The sequence below is a fragment of the Gobius niger genome (assembly GCF_951799975.1).
Source record: "Gobius niger genome assembly, chromosome: 9".
In the NCBI taxonomy this organism is placed as follows: Eukaryota; Metazoa; Chordata; class Actinopteri; order Gobiiformes; family Gobiidae; genus Gobius; species Gobius niger.
In genome coordinates, this window is record NC_136860.1 from 30,486,156 (window position 1) to 30,508,759 (window position 22,604).

The 22,604-nt window shown below is 41.7% G+C and overlaps 1 protein-coding gene across 1 annotated transcript in view; it reads left to right on the plus strand.

The window, feature by feature from the left end:
- Positions 1 to 22,604, plus strand: part of LOC306967602 (partitioning defective 3 homolog B-like) — a 388,088-nt gene that overhangs the window by 316,998 nt on the left and 48,486 nt on the right. The window contains exon 22 of the mRNA XM_079562684.1: positions 21,985 to 22,055. Coding sequence (XP_079418810.1) covers positions 21,985 to 22,055 — 71 coding nt within the window. The remainder of the gene's footprint in view (positions 1 to 21,984; positions 22,056 to 22,604) is intronic.

The following is a 22,604-nucleotide window of genomic DNA, read 5'->3' on the forward strand; positions in this document are numbered from 1 at the left end:
CCAAGAGGATTTTGAAGAAACATTTATTTATAAATCAGAGACCAAATACGTGAAAATGACTCTAAAATGTGAAAAACACTTTCAATATTTTCACATTTCCCAGCAAAACAACATTAAGTCATATATTATGTGCAAAACTTATATTTGTAAAAAAAAGCTGCTTTACTTTGGGCTACAATTGTGAGTTTCGGCCCTTGGCGTTTTGGAAATGAAGAAAATCTGCCCTCAATGACACAAACTTGCCTACCCCTGTTTTAGAGGAAAGTGAAAGGGTTAACAACTCGGCGACCGGTGAGTACATCCAGTTGAATTTCAAAGCTAAGTCCTACAAAAGTGATCGGAACTTTTATTTTTTTTTCTTCACATTTTTGATGTGTTTGCGTTTTCATCCTCGTTTTTGTCGCTATTTTGATGCTCTTAGTGTTGGGTAAAGCCAAGAAAATGTGCTCGATTAAGGCGAGGGTTAGGAGGTGAGGAAACGTTACTGGCATTGAAATGTAGTATTTGGGCCTTAAAAATTGCCTTAATAAGCATAAAATCTGACTTGCTTCTGCCTGTTTAAACCCTGAAATACCATACCATAGAGTTTAGAAATTGGAGCCTATAGAAGATTAAATTGGAGAGAAAGAAGATATAGATAAGTGAGTTAATATTGTAGGTACGTAAATGTCCTTATTGTTTTAGCTCTGAGAATGTTTTCCATCTCACCATGCAGAGACTTCAACCTTTTTAGGAGCAGACTGTATTTAAGCTTATCTACTAGGGTGGTGTTTACCTGTTATTGGTCCCATACATCTTTGCTCTTTAAAGCTATCCTCAGCATGTTAAGCACTGTTGATAGTTAAGGTATATTGTAAATAAAAGATGCCTGTTGTGATGATGGCGGGCTATGTCTAGCACATTTTCGAGATGGCACAGTAAAATCTGGTCGCTCTTTACCATTTCCTGTGTGCAAACTGTACTCGCTCGTGCTCTTAAGCTAAAACCGGCTCCCAAAATATCTCCCACATTCACATATAATCCACAAATAATGGCAGCGCAGATTTTCGTACCTCGGGCCTCCACATTATGGAAACTGGATGAAAACTCGCCCGCGCTCGTCTCTCTCTGCCTCTCTCGGTTTCACTCACAGGTAAATGAGTTCAACCTCTACATCCTCTGTCCTGAATTCGTCCGTCTTCCCCTTCCGCAGTTCGTAGCCTTGGTATTCACCTGTCTTTGTTCCCGCTAATCCTCAAAGGAGAAGTTTTTTTTTTTTTTTTTAAGTAGGAAGTTGGGGAGCAGATGAAGGCAGGTGGAGGGATATAGTATCAGAGTGTTGAGGAGAGGGCTTAGTCAGAGCCAAATTATCTCCTACCCCTTTCCTTCAGCCTATTCCATCTCCAACAGGCCTCACGTCTCACTGGCAAAAAAATGTACAGTGGGCTTAGAGTACAGTATCGTTTGGCATGTTTCAGATATCTTTCCTTACCGTTTCACGACCAAGAGGGGACTTTGGTCAAAGTTCCACAGAAAATGAAAGTAAAAAATCCCCTGTTTCCTTGAGTGTGTGTGATGTGTTGTGTGTCTCTGGGGAGCTGGGTGGGGAGAGTGTGAATTCGACAATGTGTTTGTATTTGTGGAAGGACGTGGGTATGAGAGAATGTTTTTAAACATGTAAAGCACTTTGTGTTACATGAAATGTATGAAAAGCGCTATATAAACAAAGATTGATTGATTGATTGACTGTGACAGACCCAACATTTGTGACCCACTTGTCTATAACAGTGTCGTTTGGCCTTCTTTTTGTGGGGGTGTGATTTGATGATTGCGAGGTGGCTTTTTTCATCAAGGGTGGCATATTGAAGTTTATACCTCACAAATCAGTAGTCAATGAACTGGGCGAGAGCAATTTTACACAAGGCAGTTATTCTAATTTACTGCATTTACAGACCAATTGAAGGTTTCGTCATTATTGTAGTGTGCTATAGACTGGTGCTCTGTGATTGAAAAAAGCATAATACCCCCTCTTTAAATAAAGGATGCTTAAATGCGATTAATTCATTACAAAGGCCATAATTAACTCAATTAAGGATTTTAGTTTGAGGTCCACGACTAGTAATTACACAATTGTTTAGCCTCTTACTCTGCCTTAACCAAGCGCATTTTCTCCAGTTCAGCTTTACCCAGATCTAAAAGACAGTGTAACACCTCATTTGAAAGCTAAGACCCCTTTTTTGATGCATTGTTTCTGTCTATTGTTTTCATAGTTTTTTTGTTGTCTTTTGTTGCTTTCTTCATTCCTTTTTTTCCTTGCTTTTTGATGCTTTTTTTGTCATGTTTTCGCCACATTTCCGTCACGTTTTGGTCATGTTTTTGTCGCTTTTTTACTGTGTTATTGTTGCTTTTCCGGCACGTTTTTGTTGCTCTTTTGTGGCTTTTTTGTCACTTTTTTTGGTGTGTTTTCATCCTCATTTTCGTCTCTATTTAAGCTCTTAACTCCCGCCTGAACCGAGAGGATCTTTTTCCTCACGTCATCAGATTTTTTTTCCATAATTTTTTTGTTGGGTTTTCAACTCATTTTTGTAGCTTTTTTGTCATTTTTTGACACATTTTTGTCATTTTTTCGTCAATTTTTTGACCATTTTTTGTCATTTTTTTTGTCATTTTTTGTCACATTTTTGTCATTTTTTCGTCAATTTTTTGTCCATTTTGTGTCATATTTTAGTCATTTTTTTGTCACATTTTTGTCAATTTCTAGTGACATTTTTGCCACTTTTTCATCAATTTTTCGTCACTTTTTGTCAATGTTTTCTCGCTTTTTTGTCACATTTCCATCATTGTTTTCGTCTTAGTTTTGTTGCTATTTTCACAGCTTTTTTCCAGAAGCTTTTGGACTGGGGTAAAGCCAAACTGGAGAAAATGTGCTCGGTTCAGGTGGGAGGTAAGGGGGTTAAGAAGCTCTTTGATTTGGGTAATACCAAACTGGAGACGATGTGCTCGGCTGAGGTTAAGTTAGATTAAATTAGTTAAATGAGTCCTCTGCGTTTGACCCAGCGCTCGATGCCTCTGGTAGGACGCAGTGGTCTCCTGATGTGGAGCGAGGCTAATGGTCAGAGTCACCTGGATCGACGAATAACCTCTGGTGCAGGTTTTGGGTTGATGGGGAAACCGATAGCACATTACCTTTTTGGACCTGGGCCTCCACATTCACTTCTCTCTTTTCTTTAAAGCTGTGAAAGCGAAAGGTGAACAGTAGCCGGGGAAAAGCATTGTAAACCAGTTCCTCCAAACCAGACCCTTTTTTTTTTAACTTCAAAGACCTTATTGTTTTGGGAGAAACTACTTATTTCACTACTATTGTGAAACCAGGAACACACATAAAACACACAAGATGAAAAATTAAGCTTTTTATGCCTTTTCATTCAAAAATGTGGCTATTCTGGGAGTCCTTTTGTCCTTTTATATTTTGGAGGAAGTGGTTTTAGGAAAGAACGGTTTAAGTCGAGGGAGAGAGAGAGAGAGACTGAGATACTGATACTTAGAGCAGAGGTAAAGCGATAGCACAGAGGATAGGATTAGCGAGCAGTGCAAGCGCGTACGTACCCACAATGCAACACACTCTACTGCTTCACGACATGAATTCCATGGCAGAAAATACTTCCAATGGCGCCGCTATTACACATGCAGCGAGTCGGGGCGTAAAAATGGAGCCGACTTTACATCAGAAAGAGATTTTGAAAGGCCCCTCTCTTGAAACACACAGGTTGATCCAGTTCTCGGGGGCGCAGCTTTAAGCCTGTCCTTGAAAGTGCAAGGTGTGAGTTGATAAGAAACCGGGAGGGAGCAGAACCCAGACAGACCCAGAGTCAGGACTGATACAGCAAAGCCTGACTGGAGTGTTTTTTTTAGAGGACGGGAAGATAGAGGCGCATCAGCAAAGCAGAGATGACTGTTTCACTGTGGCTCGACTGTGTGTTTGAGACAAATCAACCTGTGAATTACTCTTGACTAGGGTTGCAAGCTAGCCTTTTTTTTTTTTCTAAATTGCATCAAAGCAAGATGTAAAATTATACTTAATCTGCACCAAAACAAGGTTGAAATGAAGTAAAAATAAGAAAATCATGACTTAACACTCTGTGATGAACAGAATTGAAATAAATGACAATTTGTGAAAAGTCACGAACACATTGGACATTTCATCTGGGCATTTAATCACAACGCGGCAGAAATGACCACGCCCCTCGCTAGTTCATCGTGTGTTTTCAATTCTCCGCCCATCGGTCCAGCAGCAGCGACGCTTAGTGAGAGAGGAGGAAGTGACAGCAGAGGCAACAACGATCTCCACACCTTGTGCTTCAGATCGCTCTTCCAATTTTTATCGGCCTCATAATCGCGGACCAATGAGGTCAACAAGCCGATTGCTCAATGTTTCAGCTCTATGTTCTCTTAAAACAACGTGAAACTCACGCCCAGACATTCTCAATTGTCGATGTTCTTTTCTGATGCCCCTGTTTTCAGTCACAGCTCAGTGAAGAGAGTGAAATGAGGGAGACAGTTGTGTTTCATAAAACACACCGTATCTCCGTTTCTAGATATAAAACAGTGATTTTGATCAAAACTAGCCTCTGTTGAGCTTAGATTTCTCAGGAACCGAGGCACGTAGAATTAAACTGTTTTTACCTACAGAGAGCTTTGAGTCTCACATTTCAAACAAGTTATAGCTACAACATAGTATACGCTGTGGTGCTACAAATATCCTGCAAAATGGTCTGGATTGTTGGCACTCTACAGCCAAACACAGAGCGGCACTCAATGTGTTAAGTCAAAATGTGTTTATCTCAGTCAAATGGAAGAAATCCGTGCGGTATATTGTGACTTCTTGCGATATGTGTCGTCTAACGTTCCGATAACTCCCATACTATTGTGTAATCACCTTATCTAGACCCGCCTACTTCTGTGGTGGTAGCACTTCCTGTGAGCAGGGATTCCCATTCTTGTCAATCAAAGAGAGTGAAGAAAACAATAAGAGTAAACTGAAAACTCAAAGGAAATAAGTTTGCCTCGCCTCAGGCTTGTAATGGAGTAGACAGTGTGAAAAAGTGACCTCATGATATTGAGAGCGATAGTTTTGCGAGCTCTCTGTTGTTTTCTCTCTGCATTCATGGATTCACTGTGAGGAACTCTAAAGCAGTGTTTCCCAACCAACGGTATGGGGACCCCGGGGGGTACGCGAGCGTTTGGCAGAGGGTCCTTGGAATGATCATTAAGAAGATGAAGCTGAAATTTCAATTTGATTTCAAAAGGAAAGGATTTTTCTTGTAAATGGTTTTCATTTAAGAGTCTTTTTAGCCTTATTTAGAACCCAACACACTACAAAATACTAAGAAATCTGAGTTTAGTTGATCATTTTCTAAATGATTAGCGGCACCGTCGAGAAAAGGTGTACTTTGAGTAGAAATGACTCAAGGGGTACGCAAGACAAAAAAGGTTGGGAACCCCTGCTTTAAAGGACCGAAGCCGACCAACTTTTCAAACATATGTAGGAAATATTACATATTAAGTATCATCCATCCATCCATCTTCTTCCACTTGTCCGTTGCCGGGTCGTATGGGCAGCCATCCGAGCTGCCCAAATCACATTGCACCAGCCCCTTATGGCTCCTCCTGCAGGTGGTGGGTCCACGGGAGGACGGCCTCACGATTAAACGGGCCTGTTGGTCTCTCATAAGGAGCTTCTGAACCGCTCTTTGTCTGACCCGTCACCTAGGACCTGTTTGCCCTGGGAGACCCTACCAGGGGCACGAAGCCCCCGACAACAGAGCTCCCAGGATCATTCGGGGACTCAAACCCCTCCACCACGTCAAGGTAGCAGTTCCAGGAGAGGATATTAAGTATCAATAACACAGATTAAAGCCAAGTCAGACCTGCAGTTTGGCCATGAGTGCAAGATGGCTCCGCCCTCCACAAGTTCCTATAAAGGCGAATAAATGTATATCAGTGTATGTCATAGATATTAGTGCATAGGTCTAGAATTAGATGCTCACATTTGCTTTACAATTTGGCTCCTAATTCCTTCACTCTTCATTGATGAGAAGAGCGCTGCCCTCCATTCATTTTGGTTTAACCCCTTACCTCCCACCTGAACCGAGCACATTTTCTCCAGTTTGGCTTGACCCCAGTCCAAAAGCGTCTGGAAAAAAGCTGTGACAATAGCAACAAAACTGAGACGAAAACAATGATGGAAATGTGAGAAAAAGTGAGAAAACATTGACAAAAAAGTGACGAAAAATTGATGAAAAAGTGGCAAAAATGTCACAAGAAATTGACAAAAAAATGATGAAAAAATGACAAAAATGTGACAATTTTTTTTACAAAAATATGACAAAAAAATGACAAAAATTTGAGAAAAAATGGACGAAAAAATGACCAAAAACAATGACAGTAAATTAAAAAAAAAATGACAAAAATTGACCAAAAAAATACAAAAATGTGATAAAAATGGACAAAAAAAATGACAAAAAAGTTACAGAAATGAGTTGAATACCCAACAAAAAAATGAATGAATGAAAAAAATCTGATGACGTGAGGAAAAAGATCCTCTCGGTTCAGGCGGGAGTTACGAGGTTAAAGGGCAGATGTATTGACCCTTAAATCTGGCGAATGCAAAGTGGCACAGAGACTCTCGCCTCATAGCAAGAGGGTTTTTGTTTTCACTGGGGCTTCTCTGCAGTTTGCACGTTCTCCCTGAGTTCCCAATCAACTTATAACACCACAAATTCCTTAAAGTATAGGGTAAATACGGCAGATTAAATTCTCTATCAGACAACATGGTATAGCTTAACCTTACCCTTTTCCAAACCTCAACAAACATATCTTCTGGGGCTACTATACACTTTTTGGCCTTGGACTGTCGTTGACCTATCCTCTTTGTTAACACGAGCTCGCACTCTCCTCACCCACAGCACTGCGTCCCATCGTGTCCGTCTCGCTCGTACGCAGCCTGGACATGCTCAGCCCGAGCCGCGTTAATCGCTGTATTCGCGGGAGGCTCCGTAAGCTGCAGCGCGGGGAGAGTTGACCTTCAGTGGTCTTAATTGTACCACAGGCTCTCTGGGTCTGTGGCATTTACTCCGCTCCAGCCTTAATTCTTAGCCCTTTATTCACCCGCGCGACTGACATTTCCGACAGAAGAGGGTGACCGTATAGACGCATTCTGTCTCCATGCAGATGGCGACTAATCGACCGCGTTCGTCTGCTAATTATTTACACTTCCTGTGTTTTCCTCAAGAGTGCTGATCAGCAAAACTTTTTTACATCTAGTACAAGTTTCAATAATGTGGCAAGCAACACCCGGATCTGATCTAAAACTGGACTGAACTAGGTCTCAGATAGGACAGACACACATTTTTTAGTTTGGATCAGTTTATTTGACAGGAACCATTGTTATATATGTTACACAATATATAACAATGTATATTTAGTCACCGGACATGTGCCAGGTGGGGCCTTCCTGTGTGGAGTTTGCATATTCTTCCCTCATGGTTCGTCCGAAAGTTCCCCTGCCACTAAAAACATTGTAGTGGGATGGCCAGATCAGCACCATAATATTGATACATTGATACCAAGTGGCTACTTTTGGAGTATCAATACTGGGCAAAAAGTATCAGTCAGTATATGTAAAAATAAAAAGCACAGCAGCAATTATTGACCTGAAAGTACGCTTTACTTTATTGTTCTGAGCCAAAACACACATCCATGTTAATAGGTCCTGTTTATCTTTTAAAGGGACTATACCTGATTTTTTATTTCTTCTAGTAGTGGAACAATTTTTGGTATCACTTTATTTTACACCACCTTGATACATTGTACCTAACTAAATTTAGTACAATGTACTGTGCTCTGTAACATTCTGTAATAACTTGTACCTATGTAGTACGTACGCAATGGAATAAATTAAAATGTAGTAGGACACGAGACCCTTAGGGTTAGGGCTTTAGGTTAGAAAGTTAGAATTCTGTCTTATTACATTATGTACCTACAAACTACAAATAGATATTATTCCATTGTGTATCTAACCCATAGGTACAAGTTATTACACAACGTTACAAAGCCCATGACATTGTACTAAATTTAGTGTGTCAAGAGTAGTGTAAAATAAAGTGTTACCCAATTTTTTTGTCCTCCTATGAGTAGACATTTGTGGGAAAACACTGTGCATAAAGCATTAGTATCCAACACATGGACTTGCACTTCCTAGCATTTCTGTGACAGTGACCCTGAAAAGTCACCATCTAAGTTGTGAAACGTGTCGATAAAGAATTGGGACGCTACAAAGATGTTCGGAAAATTTGCAATGAGTTTAAACCTCGATTTTTAATCTAGGGTTTTCCTCTTTCATTGATGGTAATTTAAAAAACGGTATAGGGCCTTTATGTAGTCATTTTAACCATTTTTAGAGTCGTAGATTGTTTGAAATGCCTTCACCCTTATGAAATGACCAGTATTGGTATTGATATCAGCTAAAATGACCACAAGAGTATTTCTATTGCATTGATTCAAAAGAAGTAGCCTATTATCGCCCATCTCTAAGAGCAGTTTTCTCTGGCGTCTGGACTTCCTAAAGGAGATTCTGAATGTCAGTGGGACTTTTCTTGTTAAATAAATGTGAAAACAAACAGAATTAAAAAGGTCTAAGCTAAACCAGATCTGAATCAGGACCCTCACTAACCCAAATGAGCGATAGAACTAAACTGAATTGTCTTTAACTTTCACAAACCCCAGCTGTGGCGTGCGTCCCGCAGTCTGAGAAGTGCTGCCCTATACTTTGATCCAGTGTTCGCTTTCTCGGGCCGCTGCTCCACGCTCCGGCAGAAGCCCAGATTTAAGAGTCCAGCGAAGTGAGTGAGCACGGTTTGACTGCAGTGGTTTTTTTGGGGACGGGCCGATCAATAGAAGTGACTCAGGGAGTGCTTTGCCAAATGCTGAGATTCGGGTTTGGGGAAAGTTTTTAATGCATATTTATCAACATTTTCGAGCGCAGTAGAGTTCGTGTTTAAAGGACGCATTTTCTCCTTTTGATCGGTGCCAGGAAGAGGCTGTGAGACTCTGGGAGCTTCATGGAGATGTCCTCGTGATGTATGACGAGTGTGGGCTTTTGAGTGCGGAAAAGGGAAATGAACTGAACGTACAGGATAACTGAAGCACGTACATGAAAGAAAACATGCTCCTATAGTTAAAAGTTCCAAAGAAGTCGATTTTTGCTTGATGTTGGCCCGGCTTGCTTTAGAAACTTTTGTGTGAATGCTCGTATACTCTCTCCTTTAGTGCCGCTTTGTACAAGAGTCTGTAGTAATTAGCCTGATAAAATGGATGGCTTTTCACCGGCGACTGCAATTACTGCTTTCTTCAGGATGAACGACCAAATCGACCCAGGCCTGCGCCATACTTTAGCATCAACTTATGGAGGAAAAAAAATCTACTACAGCTGAACGGTGGAGGTGGGTGGGAGGGAGGGTGGGTGCACGCATGGAGAGACAGGAGGACGTTAAGGGAATGAAGAGTATAAATGAGCTTGTTTTAGCTTGTTGTTTGTTGTTTGTGCTGCTTGACTAAAGGGGGGACGGGGGGGGGGACCACAGCTCAGTGAGAATGAGACAAATCTACGGGGAAAACTCCGAGACAGGAGCTAAACGTCGTGTGATTTTGGGGGAATGGGAGAAAAAAACTAAACGAGGTGCATCTGCTCTCTAAAGATTTGATTTTGAAAGGTACAATGCTTTATTGTGAGCTTTTTGAAATACTTTTGCACGCGCTTAGTGGCGTACTTATAGGACTTCAGAGTATAAGGAGAAATTGTGATATTCGATAGCTCTTGAATGTTGCATGAACTTATCATATTTTGTCAAAGAAGTCTTATTGAATACTAAATCGGGACAAAAACAAGGCAAAAATTCAACTAATATATAAAGCCACGCCGTGTAACATTTCACCCAATGAATAGAATGAAACATTTATTTTCTTACAGATATTGTTTAAACACCTACAAAATGAACAAAGAAACTGGTGTGTTTTGCTGTGAAAGGGTTAGCTCCCCCAGACCCGACTTTAACTTTACTGGGAGCGGGTATGTCTCCAGCTCGTCTCCATGAAGAAATGGTTCCTTGATGTAAAGCGCTTTGAGTGCCTAAAGCAGGTAGAAAGGCTCTATATGTGACCGTTTATTCTGTGTCTAGCTGCTGAACAGGGTCCTTTAACCTCCTAAGCCCTGCCGTAACTGCATTTTTCTCCAGTTCGGCTTAACCCAAACCTAAAAGCTTCTCGACTGGAGCTTACCGCATATAGGCCAGGGTAACGCCTTATTTGAAAGCTAAGACCTACAAAACTCATCTAGGATTTTTCCTCATGTCACTTTTTTGTCAGTTTTTGTGGTGCTTTTTTTTGTAACGTTTTTATTATGTTTTTTTAACCGTTTTTTTTGCTTTTTCACCACTTTTTTGTTGCTTTTTCTTTGTTGCCTCTAATCAATGTTTTGTCGCCTGTTTTATTGTGTTTTTGTTGCATTTTTGTATCTGTTTTGTCACTCTTTTGATGTGTTTTCATCCTCATCTACGTCTCATTTTTGTCACTATTTTTAAGCGAAGATAAAGCTTTTCGACTTGGGTAAAGTCAAACTGGAGTAAATGTGCTTGGTAAAGACGGGGCTTAAAGGGGGGGTATTATGCAAAATCGACTTTTTCAAGCTTTACATCATGTTATTATGTCACTCCCTCATTAAAAACATGCCTGAAGTGTTGCCTTGGCACATTCACATATTTTTGAGTAATCTGTAAAATCTCTGATGGCGGCCATTTTAGGGATAGGTTTGCCTGAGTCCTCCTAGGAACGCCCCCACCTCCTGGAGACGCCTCCGAGCTTTCGTCACCAGCCGAGTAACCAACCACTGCCCCTCAGCAGAACCCCCTCCCCACTAATGCCACAGACAGCGTGTGGAGGGGGCGTGTCGGAAAGGGTCAGAGGTTCTTAAAGAGACAGAGGCCTATTTCAAGACATTCACTACAGCCATTTTGAGAGAGACATTTTATACAAGGCAGTTATTCTAATTTACTGCATTTACAGACCAACAGGAGGGTTTGTCATCATTGTAGTGTGATATAGACTGGTGCTATGTGAGTGAAAAAAGCATAATACCCCCTCTTTAAAGCTTTATAAAGCCAACCTCAGCAATATACGGGTTATAGAAATCATCCACAAAGGTATTATGCCTTTTGTTGGGAGTTTAGCGTTGAGGAGGGACAGTTTCCAAGAAGCTGAAGACGGTCCATAGAGATGCAGTGGTGTTTGTGTCTCTTCCATACACACCACCGCATGCTCATACTCCAATTGATCACACAAATCATGTCATGTAGCTGGCATTCAGCTTGAAACACTTGCCAAATCAAACATGCAGGATGCACAGTGGTCGTCTGGAAGAAGTATCTAATGCACGTTGCGTGACGTTGAAGGCGAGACTGATGATTTGTAGCAATAACGGGTATGCATGCATGCGGCACAAAGGAAAGCCCAGGTATATGGAAGTTAAAGCTCCAGCTATTTGCAATTATCATTCCTTCTTTAGAATAGCGTTTCAAGTGTCCTCAGCTCGCACCGTGTTATGAGGGAAACATTTTAATTAGGTCCTCAGTTTTGGTTTTGATGCAGGAGAAGCGCCTCTGCCATGGGACGTGATGTTTTAGGCAAAAAAAACATAAGATGTGTCCCATTCAGCTTCATACAGCAATAATTAGCGATGAATAATTGCCCCAGACGTTCTGCGCGATACAGTTGGGCTTTCGCGTCGCCTAAAATGACAGAGATTACGTCAGACCCGTGGACTTTAGTAACCTGCGGAAATAATTAAAACTTCCGAGGGACTCTTTGAGTTTGTTTGCCGCTAAAAATGTCAACTTCAAAGAGATCCAGAAGAGAGATGGAAATACCCCACCGCACGGACGCGAGGGAAAGGAAAGACTCCGGGAACCTGGAGCGCTTAATCGCGGCGGCGTCCGGTCAATAAACGCTCTCCCGGTGTTTTTAAATCACGCAAAAATCATACCCAAAGACCCGCGTGAATCACCCATGCCCAATATCTGCCACATAATCCTTTACCCGCGGCGGCGCTTTCTTGCTTTGTCAAACCGAATCATTGCTAATAAACGCGTACAGGATAATGCATTAGCCGTATAACGATCGGGGACCCGGCGCGTCTTCGCTCGCCGCATTTTAATTGAGTCGGCGCAAAAATGCTGGTGATGCACAAAAAAAAAAAAAAAAAAAAGGCGCAAGAGTGATAGGGATTAGAAACAGCCTTCACTTTTGCATTGATTTGCGCTATGTGTGGGGCCAATGTCTTTCTGCCATTGATTCGCAGACGGAGGGATGCGCGCGGGGAGCAGCGGAAGACAGATGGAGGGGTATAGGAAACATGGGGAGGGGGGGGGATTTGAAGAAGAAAGACAAAGAAGAAGAAGAAGAAGAAGAAGGAAAAAAAAAGATTGCAATGGGGGGGCTAGAACAGAAGGAGCCAATGGAGATGGCCCGGCTCTTTGTCGGCGATTGGATTTATAAATGCAGGGGAGCTGGGGCACAATGGTGGAAATAATATGGTAGAAGTCTGGTGCAGTGGGGCTTGTCAATATAAAGGCTTTAACTGCTCAGAAAGGCCTTTTTGTCACTTATAGAGGGATGTTTAATGAAAGGGGGGGACTCGATGGGAAACGGTCGGAAAGGAGAGGTGCAGCAGGTGACGAGTGGGAGAAAGCTGGAAGGAGAGGAAGGTCTTTTGTGGGTGCCGCGCCGTTGCTGATTGATGTTTCTATGCATCTGATTACACAAAGGCATTCATCTGTGTCTCTGGGATTTAGGAAGCGTTTCATCTTAACTTTCAGTCTCATTTGGGAAAATTGTGTCATGATGGTGGTTGGTAATAATCTCATTCCTTAAAGGTTCTCTGGATCTCATGAAATGTTTGAGTCACAAGTCACAACTTGAAGGAACTATACGGAGTTTAAAAATGTTAAAATTGTGTACTTTCCTCCGCCTACATCAGGGGTCGGCAAGTTTGCTCGGTGGAGGGCCGGGTTTCTTCATCGTCAAAAGACCCAGGGCCGGACCCTCCAATTAAAGCAATTGAAGTAAAGCATCACTTTCTACATATGCCAGTGTTGTACATCATACTGGAAAAATGTATTTTCAATTTGAGTCGGTTTGAACTAATCTAAGATCAGATAAAAACACCAAGGCCAATTGAACAAAGAGAAATCCCACTGGAAATCAAACAAATTAACTTTTACTGTAAAAAATATGTATTTTTCACTTGGAATTATACAAAAATAATCTGAATTAAGCTTGTCCCATTGACAAGAATAGGTTATATCTGCTTTAAGGCCAGACCAAATCTACTCAATTTTTAGATTTGATCTCTTAATTCAAGTAGATTTAAGTCATTTCTTAGTATTCTTAGAATATTATTTTAAGATATCACATTTCTAGAGTACTTTAACAGGCATTTCATCTCTGATTTGGGTCATAATATTTCTCAAAATTATCTCGAGGGCCAGAGTTTGATGATGGAGGGCCGGTTTTGGCCCCTGTACCTGACGTTGCCTACCCCTGCCTTACATGTTCCAGCCATGTCCTAATGTGTAGAATGAGCCCAGACCTGTTCACCACAACTGCCTCTAAAATCCTGCACTGAAAAACGTACACGTACACGTTACACGTATGACCAGAGGTGGCAGTAGTGAGTATAAAAATGACAACTTGCATCTTGTCCCTTTAAAGGCTATTTGTTAGCTGCCATCTTTGGGTTCGGTTTATGGTGAGTTGTTTCCTCCAATTATGCAAAGCTAAATCTCAAAGCATATTGACAGGAGAGATTACTGTACAGTCAATATGCCAGTGTGATACATCATTTGAAAGCCAAGGCCTTCTGGTTTCTAAAAACATAGCTTGTTACACATTTGCTATCCCTAATCATAACCCCTGACCCTAAACCTAGCACTAACTCTAATTACTTAAATGGGGGGGGTTAAGCTCCGGTTTGAGAAAGGTGCATCATGCAACTTTTTATGTGGAAGAAAAGTTGATATTTGTTTGACCTTGTGTTGACCCAATGGCTGTATGAGTGGTTAACATGGCGCCTTTACTTTCCATCACAGTGGTTTCTACGACGCTCCAGGATCAATTGTTTTATATGTTTTCTGGTGAGAGGCTCCATCGGCAGTGAAAACCTTCCCAAAATTTTAATCTGGAGCATCCTAGAGAGCACTGTGAAGGAAAGTAAAGGCACCATGTTCACCACTCATACAGCCGCTGGGTCACTACAAGGTAAAATACAGACAAATATCAGCTTTTTTTCCACATGAAAAGTTGCATAATGCCCCTTTAACATTATACTGCCTATATACACTTCCTGACCAAAAAAAGTTGCCACAAAATATCCAGTATTTCATTGTGACGCCTTTAGCTTTGATCATATTCGCTGTGGCATCGTTTCTGTGATGTCAAAAGATCCAGTGTGGTATTCATTTTTCACCAAGATCTTGTTTTAATGATGGGAGAGTCTGACCTCTGCACAAACACTACACCAGCACATCCCAAAGATTCTCTAGGGCCGATCCGTTTGTGAAAAATTATGTCTCATTGAACCGCTCTTTAACTATGTGAGCCCAATAAATCCTGGCATTGTCATCTTGGAATTTACCCGTTCAGACCTGAACTTAAACAGCCACATCAAAGCAATAACATCAGCAGCTTTTTACCATCTGAAAAACATTGCTAAGATCAGAGGAATAGTGTCAAAACCAGACTTAGAGAGACTTATCCATGCATTTGTCTCCAGCAGGTTAGACTACTGTAACGGCCTACTCACTGGCCTCTCTAAACGAGCTGTCAGAGCTACAGTACATCCAGAACGCTGCTGCTCGAGTCCTGACAAGAACCAGGAAATACGACCATATTAGTCCAGTGCTCCGGTCACTGCAATGGCTTCCTGTCACTCAGAGAATAGACTTTAAAACAACTCTGCTTGTTACAAGTCTTTTCATGGTTTAGCACCAAAGTACATCTCTGACATGTTACAGCCGTATGAACCATCTCGGGCCCTAAGAACTTCAGGGAGGGGCCTCCTGGTGGTTCCCAGAGTCAATAATAAACACGGTGAGGCTGCGTTTCAGTTTCATGCAGCTAAAATCTGGAACAGTCTTCACGAGGATGTGAGACAGGCCTAAACTCTGACAATGTTCAAATCCAGGCTAAAAACAGTTCTGTTTACCGATGCATATGACTGAAAGTATTTTATCTGCACTCTTGCCTTTTACTGTAATTGATTAATTTTATGTTGATGTTTTTATTGATTCTATTTCCTTTCTTGTATTAATGCAACTGTGAAGCACTTTGAATTGCCTTGTGTATGAATTGTGCTCTACAAATAAACTTGCCTTGCCCGTGCCATCAGGGAAGACGAAATCCCTTCATGGAATAACCTGGTCGTACAGGATGTTCAGGTCGTCAGCTGATCTCATTCTTTGGACCCATAGTGTTGCTGAACCTAGACCTGACCAACTGCAGCGACCCCAGATCAGAACAGTTAAATCCAGGTTCATTTCTTCTGGTCAGGCGGTGTGTATAATTGCAGGGTTTTTACTTAACCTCACTTGTCAACTTGTCTCCTCTCCCTTGTGCACTCACCAAACCCTCCATGTTGCTCCCTGCTCTCTGTCTCTCTGTCAGACCCTCGAAGCCTCTCGTCTTGAGCCCGGGCACGGCATCTCCAGCCGTGCGTGGGGCGTGTGTGCGTTTTATGGCTAAATTGTGGGGTGCGCTGAGGGGAGAGCCATGATTCCCTCTCACCGCCAGCGCAGCCCGCCTCAGTATCAGTCTCTTCTGCTTGATTTGTGCCGCGCTCTCCCCGGCTCTCGTCTGCTCGCCATGCCGTGAAATGGTTTTTCACTAGACCATTACCCCGACCAGTGTGCCGCCGCTACTACAGTCAAGTACAGCCTGTGTGGGTCAGTGTGCAAGTGTCGAGTCGAGAGGGGAGTATCTGTATCCGCGGCGCTGAAAGGATATGGATATTTTGTTTATTATGTTGTAGATTATGAATGCGGTGTTTGCACAGCGTGTCCCTTCGCCGGCTCAGCTGTCAGTGTGTGTTGGCCCGCTCCTGTGGTCCTGTCATAGAGGGTAGTGCTGTGACATCCCTCTCACTCACAAAATACAATACACTTTCAGGACACTCCGTCATTTATTTTGCATAGCACTATTAACCTCTTAACTCCCGCCTGAACCGAGAGGATCTTTTTTCCTCATGTCATCAGATTTTTTTTCCATCATTTTTTGTTGGGTATATATATATATACCCATTTTTGTAATTTTTTGTCACATTTTTTTGTCATTTTTTTGTCAATTTTTTCGGCAATTTTTTATCATTTTTTTGTCACTTTTTTGTCACATTTTTGTCATTTTTTTTCTCAATTTTTTCTCAATTTTTTGTAATTTTTTTTGTCATTTTTTCGTCCATTTTTTTGTCAATTTCTTGTGACATTTTTGTGACATTTTTGCCACTTTTTCATCCATTTTTCGTCACTTTTTTGTCAAAGTTTTCTCACTTTTTTTGTCACATTTCCATCATTGTTTTTGTCTCAGTTTTGTTTTTATTTTCACCGCTTTTTTCCAGAAGCTTTTGGACTGGGGTAAAGCCAAACTGGAGAAAATGTGCTCGAACCCCTCTCCCCCGCACTCGGCACTGGTTGTACGTTACTTCTGTTGCCTTCATGCTATTATGCACTTCCTGACTAAAGCACCTGGTCATTAAGGATGTTCAGATACTCAGCTGATCTCATTCTTCTTCTTCCTCTTCTTCTTCTTCGTCAATAAAAGGCATTAAAGTGGATGTGACAGGTTTTAATTTACATGGTTTCTGACGGAGATAGAGGCAAAGTTCCATACATTTCTGGCTCACTCATTTCTCATTGTAACACGGTTGGCACGGCAATTGTTTACCTTGATCTATGTCACTTCCTGTCAGTGTCCATTAAGGAAGCGAAACAATAAATATAAGGAAACATGTCAAACTAATGCCAAAAACGCTCCTCTGGCCCATCCCTTACCACAGGAGCAGAATCATCAGGCTCTTCAGACTCTATAGAGTTCGGGAATGTGATGTCATGTTGCTAAGCATTATGGGATTAGCAGCAATTGCAAACTAATGGGAGATTTTAAAAGTTAAAATACCAGAGTTATTGTTCACATTAAAACACTTGGACACCACAGTGAGTTAGATGTATTTACCAGCAGTAACTCAGGAGTTAATGGAGTTGTTCCACGGCTTTTTTCTCCACTTTTTATACTGTTTTTATCTAATGTTAGTCTATGGAAATGTACGCTAACAGATGCAAAGATGGCGGATCTCCATGGTAACTGTGGAATTTCCCGAACTCTATATTCTTCCTTCTTTACCATTTTGCAAGCTCTGGAGGTTTTCCTTAATAAATCTATCCTTCATGGTGCCTCTCAGGACTTTACATACTGGGGTCCAATGTTTTTCATGCAAATTTGGGTAACGCTTTAGAATACAGCCCGCGTTCCAGGTGTAAGTACGGGGTAACAAGAAAGTAATTACTGCCTCTTGTACTGCCTTGTTGCACATTGTTCCCCTTGTTACACCTTGTACTGCCTTGTTACACATTGTTCCCCCTTGTTATATGTTGTACTGCCTTGTTACACATTGGTCCCCCTTGTTACACTTTGTACTGCCTTGTTACACATTGTTCCCCTTTGTTACACTTTGTACTTCCTTGTTAAATATTATTCCCCCTTGTTACACTTTGTACTGCCTTGTTACACATTGTTCCCCCTTGTTACACTTTGTACTGCCTTGTTACACATTGTTCCCCCTTGTTACACTTTGTACTGCCTTGTTACACATTGTTCCCCTTTGTTACATGTTGTACGGCCTTGTTACACATTGTCCCCCCTTGTAACACTTTGTACTGCCTTGTTACACTGTGTACTGCCTTGTTACACATTGTTCCCCTTGTTACACTTTGTACTACCTTGTTACACATTGTTCCCCCTTGTTACACTTTGTACTGCCTTGTTACACATTGTTCTCCCTTGTTACACATGTAAAAGTACCTGTACTTACATGTGTAATTACTTTCTTGTTACCCCGTACTTACACCTGGAACGCGGGCTGTATTCTAAAGCGTTCCCCAAATTGGTGAACTCAAATCAACATAAATCAGGTGCGTGTAAAACTATCCTCTACAACTGCTCAGCATCTCTCTCTCCGTCTTTACCTTTTCTCATTCCTCCCTCGTCCCTCCATTAAGCCCTTTTTTTTGTTTGCCCTCCCGCCTCGGATGTCCCCCCCCCTCCTCCCTCGCTCCCTCCCTCCTAACACTTGTCCCCTGCTCGACGTCTTGTTTAAATTGTGTCATTAATGTCCTTTAGCCCCCCGCCGCCGTGTCCCGTGCCTCACCCCATTCACTCCCTTGTTTTATAATTCACCTTTCCTCTCTCCGCCTCTCGCTGCACTCCTCAATAGCCTTCCTAATATCCCGCCTACCCCTCACCTGTGCACTCCGAGTCATTTAGACCTCATTCCCTCCACCTCTCCGCCTCCTCCCGCTCCTCCTCTCTCTTCTTTCTTAGCCGTATAATGTCTTTCCAGTGCCATCCGCCCCTAATATCCCACTGTCTCACTGCCTTTAGATATTGGAGCTATGAAGACAGGTGTTCAAAAGAAAGCCGCGGCAGCAAATCTCTTTTAAATGCCTTTTGGCAGCGTTCCCTCAAATGCACGCTGAAGAGGAGAGAGAGAGAGAGAGGGGATTCATTTCATAATAGTAGATTCTAAGCTTTAGGCCATTTCACTTTATGTGGAAGAAAAGAATTACCTAACTTCTGTGAGCAGTTTGATGCCTTTGGATCGACAATATAGCTGTAGTCTGTTTGTATTGATGTCTTTGTTTCATGCTTTTTCATTTAGATTCGTTTTTTAGGGTTGAAATCAGAACAATGTTGTGTTGCTGATCCTATATTACGTTTTATTCTCGCTTTTTAAACACTTTTAGGCATTGTTTGTCCCTAATCAATAATGGCTTAAACTGAGTTTCTACTGGCTTTGACAGGTTTGGACTGGTTTAGACCTGGTTTAGACCCGGTTCAGACTGTTTTGGCAGGTTTGAACTGGTTTGGATCAGGTTTAAACTGGTTTAGACCAAGTTTAGACAGTTTTAGGCAGATTTGGACGGTTTAAGACCAGGTTTGAACTGGTTTAAGCCGGGTTTGGACTGGTTTAAACCGGGTTTGGACTGGTTTAGACTGGGTTTGAACTGGTTGAGACGAGATTTAGACAGGTTTGAACCGGTTTATACAGATTTTGACAGGTTTGGATTGGTTTAGACTTGGCTTGGACTGGTTTAAATGGGGTTAAGACTGTTTGCACTTGTTTAGATCAGGTTTGGATCAGGTTTAGACCAAGAACAATGTTGTGTTACTGATCCTATATTACGCTTTATTCACGCTTTTTAAACACTTTTAGGCATTGTTTGTCCCTAATCAGATAAAGACTCTTCCATTGTAAGACAACCGTATTGAGACAAGGAGTTAGGGGACATAGCTAGTGTTTGTCTCTTTTATTTGAGCCAACTCTTTGGATGGAGGCCAAAAGGAAATATTGAATAAAACAGTGGCCTAAACTCGACACGCTAGCAAACTAATATCAGAAGGGAAAGAACACAAACGCTGGGCTTCTCATAAAACATACATATGCGGCACAACCGGTAAACAAAAACCAAAAGTGATGCAAGGTGTATAGGGTACCTCGCAACCAAAAAGGGGTTTTACAAACAGTCATGGTACGATTGCGTCTAGCATTGACAGAGGAGAGACAGAGAAGGAGCCAGACATACACTGTAAAATCTAAACTATTGTTCCAACGAATGAGAGAGTGAATGGGTGACTGGTTCCTTGATGTAAAGCGCTTTAAGTAGATGAAGGTAGAAAAGCGTTATATCAGTTGAGATCATTTACCATTTTTTTTTCATCTAAATGCGTTCTTATTGATCAAAATACAAAAAAAGCTTCCTTTCCATTCCAAGATTACAAAACCTAGATAATCCCCTGCACTCAAATGGAGGGCGCTCTCATTTCTTAGCGAGGTCTTTTCAGCCCTCACCCATAGCCCTCTGTTTCAAGGTGGAGGGGAAGGGCGAGGGCTTGGGCTAATGGGAAGGGGGTATGGGTAGAAAAGAGAATTGAGATTGGGCCCAAGTCTCGGCCCACTTCACCTTCACACACACAAAGCGTTGGGGAGAAAGGAAAACAAAACACATAGAACTGCTAAATGTAACAGACTTCTTAGACTTGGGATTCCTTATGTGTAGCTTAAAATAGATGTCTTTGCACATATGGTGGAACACTGTTCAGTGGAGTAAAGCTCACAGACCAAAAAAATGTTTCAAACAAAAAAAGAATGTTTAGAAAATGCCTCATAGTCTAGGTCAAAGTTGTCCTACCTTTGAAAGACAACAAAAACGTTCATAATTTCCCGAAACAGGCTGAACTCCATAAGGAACATGACCTCGCACATCTGATATGATCTAAAAAAGGTGCCTGGACTTAAAACAGAGAGGAGCTTCATGGATGTGACACTGACATTGACCTGACACACATATTTTGAGTTTGAGATTAAGTGGATACATTATTATATAAAACAAAACTTTAAAACATGGTCAAATTAAGTTGATTTCGCTGATTTAAAGTCTGAACTGTTAGCCTCCCAAGATACATTGACCCAACATACTTTTTCAAGATCTACCAAAAGCTTCTGCTAACGTATGTGTCAGACCACACAGAGATTCAGGAGTTTTAGCCTATTTTAAAGAGTGGAATTGGAATTCCCCTTATAAACATCCCAGGATTATCTCTGACGCACACACAGGAAATCACAAATTTATGAAAAGACGAGAACAGCGGTCTTAAGAAATGAGAGAAATCCAACCATCAGCAGCTTTGGCATCTCTTTCTTCACACTCAAATCAGACTGGAGCGTACATCCGTGGCCGTGTGTGCGCTGGGCTGCTCCATCCTGTTTTGGTGTAACCTAATCTGGGAGGGAGACCACCCTCCGTACCTCCGAAAAGAGAAAACGGACTCCTAATCCACAATAAGGAGACTCTGTTGATGCTAAATTAGCCCCGGACTGAACACAAACAGAAGAATGAAAGGTGGCAGCTGCTGACGTGTCTTCCTGATTGTTTTACATAGACCTGCCTCAGTGTTGTTCCAAAAGCAAGAACTCGAGACCTCCGCCGCAGTTCTCACAGGCTGTGGAAACGATGTCGTGCTACAAAATGAATACATATGTTAAAATGTGAAGTATATAGTTTTTGTGTGGCTGAATTATGTTGGTAATATGTAGTACTACGTCAACACAGCACTTTCAATTGAGCAATTTGGGTTGTTTTTAAGCTGAATACGTCAAACAAAAATTGAGGACCAAATCAAGGATAAAAGAGAACTAACGTGTGCACATTTTTAAGTTTGTGACTTGATATATGGCTGAAAGGTGAAAAGAAAATGAGGAACTTCTTGAGCAACAGCTGAGCTCTATCTCCTGTCAAATGGACATCCCAATGCCAGTCTCGCAGCTTAAACCAAACTAAACATAACTTGGGTTCAGCAGACTTATTCTCATCTTGTATTTTACTTTTTTCCAATGTGATTATTGGTCTCACTCAGGAATTTTCAGTAAATCCTCTGGTCTTCCTCTCCACCTCTTCTTAGAAGCCCTGACCTCAGCATCCATCTAATATACCATTCACTACATGACCCAACCATCTGGAAATGTTATCTCCAAAATGTCTTCAACATGAGCTGTCCGGATGATGTACTCTTTCACCAGCAACTTTACAATCAGTTCTAACCGTATTATGTTTTTCCCCCTCTCTCTTTCAGATGGGAGGCAGAGACCCTCGCATGGCCCCGCGTTACGAAGAAGTGGAGCGACAGTACGCCTCTTTACCCAGGTACATACTGATTGTTAGTCTCACTCTTTAGCCTGGTCCTGAGTCTTTAGACCAGTCCAGAAGCATTTCACTGGTTGCTGGTTTGTTTGTGTGGTAGCTACAAAGTCATTCACCCAGTGCTCTAACGAAGAGAGAGTTTTGGGAGCTGTGAGCAGTTGTGTCTTGATGCAGTGAATGGCATTTTAGCGTCTTATCAATCAAGAAAAAGCCAATGGGAACTGGAGTTTGCGATCAAAAAATAATAGGAAGTTACCCACTCTTAACCTATAGAGTTTCCTCAACCGTTTGGTAGAGCACACTTTGCGTCCCTGCCTGTCAGTGAGCCATGAGTTGTTTCTAATTCTAGCTTGATCAGCCATCTCTGCCATTCAATTGGTTTAGACCAGGTTTGGACTGATTTTGACAGATTTTGGACTAGATTAGACCGAGTTTTAACCAGTTAAGACAGGTTTCGACTAATTTCTCTACTGGTTTTGACAGGTTTGGATAGGTATAGATCAGGTTTGAACTGGTTTAAACCAGGTTTGGACTGGTTGAGACCAGATTAAG